The sequence below is a fragment of the Cydia amplana genome, chromosome 2, assembly GCF_948474715.1.
Source record: "Cydia amplana chromosome 2, ilCydAmpl1.1, whole genome shotgun sequence".
Lineage (NCBI taxonomy): Eukaryota > Metazoa > Arthropoda > Insecta > Lepidoptera > Tortricidae > Cydia > Cydia amplana.
The window spans coordinates 18,746,077-18,756,341 of record NC_086070.1 but is presented as its reverse complement, the minus strand read 5'-3'; the positions used below and the strand labels follow the sequence as shown (position 1 = coordinate 18,756,341).

The 10,265-nt window shown below is 39.6% G+C and overlaps 1 protein-coding gene across 2 annotated transcripts in view; it reads left to right on the top strand.

Moving 5' to 3' along the window:
• The first annotated feature begins 3,918 nt into the window (after nt 1-3,918).
• Nucleotides 3,919-10,265, top strand: part of LOC134659596 (CCR4-NOT transcription complex subunit 6) — a 184,177-nt gene continuing 177,830 nt past the window's right edge. Inside the window, exons 1-3 of one of the 2 annotated variants that reach the window (XM_063515271.1) lie at nt 3,919-4,075; nt 6,051-6,166; nt 6,644-6,837. In XM_063515271.1, coding sequence (XP_063371341.1) covers nt 6,059-6,166; nt 6,644-6,837 — 302 coding nt within the window. In that variant the 5' untranslated portion in view covers nt 3,919-4,075; nt 6,051-6,058. The remainder of the gene's footprint in view (nt 4,076-6,050; nt 6,167-6,643; nt 6,838-10,265) is intronic. The other variant, XM_063515280.1, reaches the window with a different exon arrangement.

Here is a 10,265-nt window from a genome sequence, read left to right as displayed (position 1 = left end):
TGGGGGCTAAGTGATACGTGCACGAGTGTGGAGGGCCCTTTAAACGTGATGGTTATCTGAGGGTGATACTGGTTTGCATTTTTATCAATTTATATTAACTTTACCACACCACCATCCTCACGGCCACAAAAATCTCAAGGTCACCAAAAAACCAAATCAGAGCACCCTACTACCCACGTGGTCCTACCCCTAGATAGCAATTATACGAAATCGGAGGCGAGGAGGAAGAGCAGCCTTGGAGCAGCCCTCGCCCGCTGTGACTTGCTGTGTTTGCTTCGACACGCGAGGGCGGAAGGGCTGCTCTTCCGCAGCGCCCGAGCCACCCAGACCCAAAAGCCTCCACCGTCCAACGCGCTTCTAATAAGTTCGCTGAACTCCGGATTTGATGGACACCCCAGAGCGTTTTTCATAGTTTTGATTGGCTTTGATGAGCAGCGCCATGCGTGGTAAATTAAAGAACTAATTCGACCAAAATACCGCGGAAAATTGCAATTGGCACTGAGGTACTTACTAACACGATCGCATGAAGCGGAGTCAAAAAAATGACGCTTCCTTTAGCACAACCCACTAGCATGAGCCAACAACCCTCAGCACACGTTTTGCCCCATGGGTGTATCAGCTCATTGCAGGGCAGATGGCCCACTTTTGTATATTCCACCATAAATTTACTGACTTCAACCATTTTACTTTCACGCAAAGAGTGCATCAAGCACAATACATTTCGATCGACTGCTTCACTGATATTCATATTCACAGGAGTAATAATTAAGTATGTAAATAGGTAAATTACAAAGTCTAATAGAATGGATCCACGCCCTTTTGTTTTCATAATTATTAAGCAACACCCTGTTTTAGCGTTCCCTACAAAAAAAACGGCTATAACAAAAACTAAAAATAGGTACTATAATTTCATGATTTTAGTATCCGAGATATAAAAACAAGCTTATTATGCAAAAACTTTATTTATCCTTTATACTTGATTCAAAATATCAAATTATAGGTCTATCACTTATTTCAGGCGGTTTTTATTATATTGGCAAGGTGCGAAGTCGCTGGAGGGGGAAGTGGCGCTGATCGTCACAAACACAGGTAATCTTATGGAATGTCCGCCATTAGTACTAGCGGCAGCCGCTTGAACTAATTTTACTCCATAAGATTTAACGTAGAAAGTCCGCCAAAATGACGGCAGCACCAGTCGTGCACCTAGCGAATAGAGGTCACTGAAAAATATCAACCATGTGAGTGGTTATAGTCCGTCAACCAAATCTTGTCAGTAGCAATGTAAAGCAAACTAAAGTAGGGCAACACTCAAAGAGCAGTATTGCGCTAAGAAAAGCAGCAATGTACATCGAACCAAAAGATTTTTTTTTTCCGCTGAGCGCGCCCTGCGTACGTCAATTCAAATTGTCACTCGCGGTTTATTGAAAAAATTTGAAACGGACGGACAATTTAAAAGCGATGTTAAAACAATGTTAATCAAAATGATGAACAAATTAGAAGATATCAAAAACAACTCCCTATAGTAGTGCTTATATTCTCTTTGTTCCCTATCTATGTCTACTAAGTTTACTAAAATAAAATCATATAAAAATGCAGATAATTAGATAGTGCATATATTTGTTATTTACAATATAATATGCCACTTGTTAATGTAAATTAGTGTACTCTTCCGGATGAATATGACATACCTGTGTAATTTTTTTGATTGGTATATATTGTACAATAGGATTACATATTAAAAATAAAACAACTGATATTTGGGTGTTTATTTAATTTAAAGGTAAATAAGATAAGGGTCGCTTTAGCTTACACTATAATTCAGGTCATTAATTGAAAAAATATAATGAAGTTACCAATGTTACCGGGTCACTTCAACCAAGCATAATACTCTGTAGTATTCTATTGCATCTTTGTAAATAGTCACAACTGATTGCTGAAAATATTAGACAGTGGGCCTATGGACGGTTTCCAGGACACAATTTATGGTCTTGTTGGATAGATTTAGGCATACGTTTTAATTTTATTTATGCCTTTCAACCCTAAAACAAAAAAACTGAACATAATCTTAAAAGTACGAAAGAGTTCTTCCAGTGTGTACTTGTCATAACCTCAATTTTTAGTAATGTTTACCATCAACGAGCATGATTGTACATTGTAGGCCCCTTAGCTTTGCTTATTCTTATTTAATGTATTGGTATTTAATGGTGACAGCAGAAATATCTCTTGAAACAGAAACGATTCAGAATTAAAACCAAATGAAAACAAATAAGGTGACGGCTGTCGTTCACGATCCACATTCCACAGATAAAACACAGATGACACGCATTTTGGAATTATTCGAACACAGTGTTGCTAACCCGCGATTTTTCAAATTTGCCGCCTTTTACTACTGACAAGATTTGGTTGACGGACTTTAGTTTGCAGTTCGACCGAATTTGTAAAAAAAAGTGGTCGGACTGCAAAAACATGGCAAAAACTGCCAGGTGAAGCTGACCAAGAACATGGGGTATGTAGGGACCACGGAAGAAAGAAAGAGCGCGCCGCGTGGTAGGGACGTAGGTAGTATCCTACTGTCGGAAGCCGGTGTTGCTCGAAGATCCTACCATACAAGTTTCAATGAAGTTTCATTGACCGAAGCGTAGCGAAGGTCTACGTTTTGACTCGGGCATTTTTTTGCTTTTGTATGTCCGGATGTTCTCCTCTACAGGTCACAATTCTTAACCGATTCTTGTGAAATTTTGTGACCAGATTCTATGAGTAAATATTTTTTTTTTGTCGATCCCGTTTTTGGAAATTTTCAAAAATGGAGGAGTTGTGATACCTCGCGCTTAAACAAATAGTCGTATCGATATCATAAGAGTATTATCTTCTTGAGACATTTTTACTTAGTAAATGGCAAAAAATGCAGAAAAATTGTATTGCTGGTTTAGGCGGTAATAAGATATTTAGTTTGTACTCGAGAATGAGTAGCCGAATTTCGTCAGCTTAGCTAAGAACTATTATGGTGCATTTTGTAAACAATCGCTTTTTTTGTTTGCACACAGAAAGTCTGGGTTCGATCCCCAGTAAAGCCGGCTTCCCACGGCCCGTGTTTATTACAGGCCAGGCCGGATCGCGCCACGCCTGTGGATGCCTGTGCGGTTGATTAAGCCGGCTTCCCACGGCCCGTTTTTTCACAGATCTGACCGCGCCTCTACAGGCCGACAGATCGTGGGAACGGTCGCATCCGATGAGGCCTGTGCGCTGTCCCAGGTGAAATGAACCGACGCAGACGCTCCCCTACAGGCACCGTTGCGCCGCGCCGTGACGCGCCTTTGAAGTTACCGACTCCCGACGGATCGGACGGGTGACGACAGGCCTCGTCGGATGCGACCGTTCCCACGATCTTCGGCCTGTAGAGGCGCGGTCAGATCTGTGAAAAAACGGGCCGTGGGAAGCCGGCTTGAGACATAACTTTTTTTTTTTTCACTTAAACTTCGTATTTTTTTTATAAGTTAAAATCTTTGTATTGTTGATTGATCAAACCGCTGTGTGGCGCTGTCATCGTGTACGGTCCCAATAAGCTATGCTTGCGAGGTCTACAGCTCACAGAGCCACTAGTTATATTTGTTGATGGATTTTTGTACCTCTTTTTTGCCATTCGCGCAAAATGCGGCAGCTCGTTTGATAACTTTTGTCTATCACTATACTACTATCTCACTCTGTTGTATAGATATAGTTTGTCAAATGACTATCTCATTTCAAACATACAGAGAGAATCATACTATCTTTGTCTTACACTTACAATAAGAAAAGGATGAGTATAGTTTTTGTTGTTTTCATTAACTGACAATTTGGTTTGACCAACTATAAGTCACAACCATCTGTAGAGCCCTCTAGTAAAAGTCATTGTCTATGGTCGCCACAACACAAAATCAGCTTCCAGAATTAGCCGCTTCATGGCTGTGTCGCTGCAGTCGGTAAATGAACGTTTGATGTGGTGTTTGTCAAGATAGTGTTTTAGTGTGTTTACAGTGAATTATTCCGCAATAGTATAATCCTAATTGAGGTTAAAGCTTTTAAGGAGTAGATGAAGGTAATTTTTATTCAATTAAACGTAAATTGATCCCTCAATGAGTTGCTAACTTCGGTCGCGAATTCGCGCTTGGATTGGACGTCGTCTGCGTCGACCCATCTCTTTATGTCAGCTGTGTACCAAGATGATACGCATTTACGCGTTTTTACTTATAATAATGAATTAAATCATAACTATTTCTCCAAAGTAGACACTGTGTTACAATCAGATGCTAAATGTAACGCTTACTACTATAATATTCTTTAGGCATTCCTACCCAACGGCGGAGGTTATGGAACGGTTCTATTGCCCTTATTTCGCAAATGAAGACAATCGTTTATCAAACAAAGTGTTTTTAGCACCCCTAATGACCGGTGCTAATAAGGTACTATTATCATAACTATATGAAGTGTATTATCTTGTTGAAATGTATATGTATATGTACAAACAAACTTATCTATGTTTACGGAGATTAGTGTTGAATACAGATTAAATTAATGTATTTCTTAACTGGTATAGTTAATTAAGTAGTCATATAATTATAGTTTTGTAGTTTAATGTAGTAAACCAATTTATCCTGTAATAATTACTATCAGTACTGGTAATACCATTGGTTATGAGGTTGTCTGTCTTACAAAATATAGCATAAATTTAATGATATATTTTATTGTACTGGATAAGTTTTCATGTTGGACATGGTTGACAATTGTAGGGACAATCACTACACTAAATTCCTAAAGTAACACCCGTAAATGTCATATCAACTATCATTTAACTAAAAACTACTACTGGGTTTACACTATCACTAGTGTCATCATAACAGTCAAAGTCATCAGTATGCTGAGATTGATATCACATATGTAAGTTATAAATAAAATACATTTCCATTTTAGTCACTATACATACAGTTTGTGTTATCAAACCATTTCATTCACCGTATAGGCTCAAATCAAGTGATCGAAAATGAAAATATAAACCATTTGTGGTATTATAGAACAAAAGGGGTTGCTTTGTTAGTTTTTAATAAGACGCTGTGAGCTTATGCAGACTCGATCACTTCTTCATGTTTTGTAACATTTATTGTAATGCAAATTTCGAAACCCATGGTAAAGGTCTGATTTATGAAGTTTCATCAGTGATTTTTGTAACAAATTCTCACAGATAATAAGTACATTACTCAAGTACCTAATTTTAAAATTCATTTTTTGTAATATGTGCAAGAATAGTAGGTATATTACACCTGTCATATTGAAATGTTAAATTAATGAAATAAAACTTTAGAAATTAACTTCTTATGCAAGTGTAGTTGCATTTTGGATTTAACTTTATTAGAGCCAATACCTGGCTAACAGAATAATAAAATCAAGCTACATGTCTTACAAGAATTATGTTGACCCCTTAATCACTTAAATAGTTATAATATCAACTGCAAATAATAGTTATAATTTGCCTGTTTAAATTTTAATTTGGTAATTTGTCAAAGCGTCAATTCGTTGGGGCCTTATTATTATTTTATAAGCAATTAGAAAATTGTTCAATACTTACCTGATTCCCACTTGATAAAATGTGTAAAGAGGGTCCAAGATGTACATCTTTGGGTCAGTAATTCCAAATAAAGCCATTCACTTTGAAGAGTCCTTCCATGTAATATTATTGTCGCCAGTTGTTAGAAGCAGATAGATAGTTGAACATTTCAGATACATTTCAGAGGTTTACTTTTGATTATGTAGCAAGATAAAGTTTGCTTTCCCATTCTAGATATTTTTAAAGTAGTAAATAGAACCCAATTAGTACAATCATGACTAATACGATTTCCCACATAATACACTATTTTATAGAGGTCCCTGCAACTCTCTTTCTATAAACATTTTCATGTTTCGCTTTACTGCTAAAACTTGTTTTCGGCGTGTTCCCCATATAATCGTATACAGGGTTTACATTATATTATCAAAAGTAATAAAAAAATCCTAAACTTATAATTGGACATTGCTTCCAGGTGACGGTATGTCTCGCAACAAAGACAAGCATGAGGGCGCAAGCGGGCGCACTTATCATATCATGTCGGAGGCGGAACGAGCGTCAGGCCGGCGCGGCGGTTGGACCTCACTTGAGGTAGGTTTTAATTTTTTTATTTTCTTAAAGCAGTTTTTCAACTGTTGGTCGTCCCTAGGGTGTGGACCCTCGCAAGGCGTCTACTAGCCGTAAAGCAATACATAGGCGAAATTCCTTTTACATACTAAAGGGGCCGCGTCATACTCATGAAAAAGGTTGAAAAACAGTCTTAATATTTAGGAAATAGGTTAATTAAAAAATATAGGTAGGTACATTTAAAGCAATCTTATAGTCGACCGAAAAATAAATTGGGCCATCCACTGCAGAAAGCCATTGGATCCCGTTCTAACGGGTTTCGCCGAGCTTAAATCAAGTTTACGTTACTCTGTTATTATTTCTAACAAGGAGATCCGATATTAACGTGAGTGACGTGATATCGCGGGGATCTATCAAAATGACAGTTGAAATGAAATTCTAAATTTATAACCACCTTGATTTTTTGTCTGGTGAAATAACAATAACCATTACAAATTCCAGGTAACAGGAGGTGTCCGCGCCCTGGCGCCCCAGCTGTTCCAACTGTCGCACCTGACCGCGCTGTACCTGAACGACAACTCGCTGCAGCGGATCCCGCCCGACATCAACATGCTCGCCAACCTGCACACGCTGGACGTGTCCAACAACAAGCTGCGGACGCTGCCCGCGGAGCTCGGCGATCTCATACAGCTAAGGTACCTGTTAATATTATTTGGAGCCTCTCGTGTCCCACTGCTGGGCAAAGGCCTCCCCCCAATTTCTCCACAAATCTCTGTCTAGTGCTATGTGTGGCCACTCCTTTAAAAAGGAGTCCAGTTCATCCCGCCATCGCCGGCAGGACGCCAGATCCCCGGTTTGAGTTTTCGGGCTCCCAATCTGACGGGATTTTGCCCCACAACTAACTCGGCATTCGGCAGGTACCTGTTAATTCTCGAAAACGGAGACAAAATGCGGCATTATCTATGAAAAGGGACCTTATTGTCGATGGCGCTTATGCCGCTCAGCGTCGCGCCGCATTGTATTTATATCGGAGCATCGTTAAAAAAGGTGTAAGCGCCATCGACAATAAGGTCCCTTTTCATAGATAACGTCACAATTAAACACCGGCCGACCACATTGATAAATTATATTCGACTCCTTTCGGCGGGTACGCAGCGCACAGTCATATCTTAGATTACCCGCATAACAGTACTCAAGTTGAAACAAGAAGTTAGTTACTAGAGTATCTCTAGTTATGTAAAAAACGGAATGAGTAACCAAACTAACATACTCGTAAAGCGTAGCGTTCGAATTTATATAAAGACAACCCCATGCCCCATTGGACCATGCTAAAACCAGTCACAAATTAGAATCGACGTAAAATCAAGAAGTTTCTTGACCTAATGGAAGAACTTACATGCGATTTTCATTACATTCCGGTATTTGGTCGATCGACTGAATTCATTAGAGTAGTTACCTAGTTAGCAATGTATCGAATATTGCATGCAAGTTCTCGTGCCGTCGAAATGAGGCTTAAAGAGTAAATATTGTACCTTGCCGGATACGGTACTGTAGGCACCGGTGTCACTCCGCAGTTTAGGTACATTTGGCCGGCGCGCCCATCGGACAGGCGTATAGCAGTGGGCTGCCGCTCGGCGTGCACGATAGTCGTGTCACGTGGCGCTCGCGCAAAATTGAAAATACACAATGGCTTCGAAACTTACTTCCGTGAGAATCAGAGGGCCTACCGCGAACCACGTTCGACGTGTTGCCTCTCTGTCGCACTTGTAAATTCGTACGTAAGTGTGACAGGGAGACAACACGTCGAACGTGGTTCGCGGTAGGCCCTCAGACATGCTATCTTCGGATAAAAAAAATTATGTTTACATAATCAACGTTTGTAATTCCTACATATTTATCTTAAAAACAATAAATCAGTGGGTATAGGTATAAAAACTTGTCAAGTGATAACCCCGTGCCGACACTCACAGCTCGGTCATAAAACTGCGGCGCGCAAAGGAGATTCACGGTTCGTGCGCGGTTATAAGTTTAAATTTTGCTTGCAGGCGGCGATATAGGTGTAATTTTTATACCTAAACCTGACTTTTGTGAAGGAGTGAATTTTCTGTACGGTAGTACTATTAGTTATTCTGTGCTGTAGGATTTGACTGCTTTGTAAATTCAATTCTCTCCATTAAAGGTGTATTGCATGTAGTATAGCGACAGCTATTATTAACGATGCTCCGACGCCTCCGATATAAATAAAATGCCGCGCAATGCTGTGCGGCGTAAGCGCCATCGACAATAAGGTCCCTTTTCATAGCTAATGCCCCACATCATCTTTTAACCGTGAAAAGCCTGGTTTCCAGGCGGGAGAGTCAGCCAGGCTGCTAAGCCATTAGCATAATAGAAAAGAAAAAAAAATGTATTCACGATCTGCGTCGATGCTAGGAACTCATATCCCGAGATAAAACTACCACTCTAGAGTAAATGCTGATTTAGACGGCGCGCGAATTGGCATACGATTTTAGTTACATTGCGGACTGTTGGTTACGTCCAATTCAACCGACCGACCAAAACCCGCAATGTAATGAAATTCGCATGCGAGTTCTCGCATCGTCTAAATGAGCCCTAAAAGCTTAGCCAAAGCCAGTGTACAAGAAAATATTGAGTGCCATTGTAATATTTTTTTGCCGCAGTCAGAAGCCGTCTTGTTAGGCTTGGTTACTTCGAATGTTTTATCAATGATGAAGGAAAATAGGGAAACTAAAGAGGTTGAAATTTAAACTCTTGTAAGCAAAGAACTATATGGGTTATGTAGCACTTCCGTTCGCTTGAGTTCACTGCTAGTCCCAGTTGTCTGAACGTTTGTCTTGCTCTCTCAACGGAAATAAATAAAGAGTGAGGAGTAAAGACTTCATCACTACATAGTATATAACAAAGTCGCTTCCCGCTGTCTGTCGTCCCTATGTATGGTTAGTAGGGCTTGCAAATATTCGAAACTTTCAGATATTCGAATATTCGACTTTTTCTGACGACGTATTCGAATATTCGAATAATTATTCGAATATTATAAAAAATAAGAAAAGGAACGAGAAATCGGTTTATTATCATTTTATTCAAAAGCTTTTTTCACATATTGCTAAAACTAAGGATATTTGGCAGAAATCCACTTAATTGACTAGATTTTATCATCCTACTATTTATAAGATGCCCACATTTATAAAAACAAGTAAAACGCCAAAATTAGACGTATTTAATATTTCTTGATAAAACTTATTATAAATGCGTCGTTGCGTGAAATAATATAACTTTAACCGTCCAAACACCTAGGTATGTAAGATATTTTTTTAGTAGGTAATTATTTTCCGATTTAAATTAACTTGTCACTCAGAGGCCTGTAAAAAGGCCTTTAATTTCATTGTATTTTGAATCTTTATTGACTTTATTTGTTTTGGCAAGTTATTATTCCTAATGGCCGGCTAATTATAATAATATTGGAATATTTAAGGGGAAAAGTTAGTTGAGTGAGTACTGGGTGGATTATTCGTCAGCTAAAGGTGCATGGTTAGATTACCAAGTTGGGCAGGTTTGGTATGATTAAATTTGAGAATTGCGATAAGTGGCAAGGTTTAGACTTCAAAAATTCGCTTAACGTACGCTTGTACTGAATATACAGAATGACCCTTTAACTTAAAACTTACGCACCGTAAAAATAACATCGACATCTCCAGTGACGTCCAATTCCGTAGCCACCTGGAAGGTAAGGCTAAGCTGGCATCGAAAAAACTCGGTGTGCTCAATAAAGCGAGGCGATACTTTACTCCGGGGCAAAGACTGCTGCTTTATAAATCGCAAGTCAGACCCCATATGGAGTACTGCTGTCACCTTTGGGCAGGAGCACCTGGATGCCAGCTTGGACCCTTCGACTCAATCCAAAGGCGCGCTGTACGAATCGTCGATGATCCCAAACTCACAAGCGGTATTGAACCTTTAAGTCTGAGGAGAGACCTTGCCTCCTTATGTGTGTTCTACCGCTTGTACAATGGGCTGTGCTCTGAAGAATTGTTTGACATGATGCCAACGGCAGCTTTCTATCACCGCACCGCTCGCCATCGGCAGGGTGTTCATCCACACACCCTAG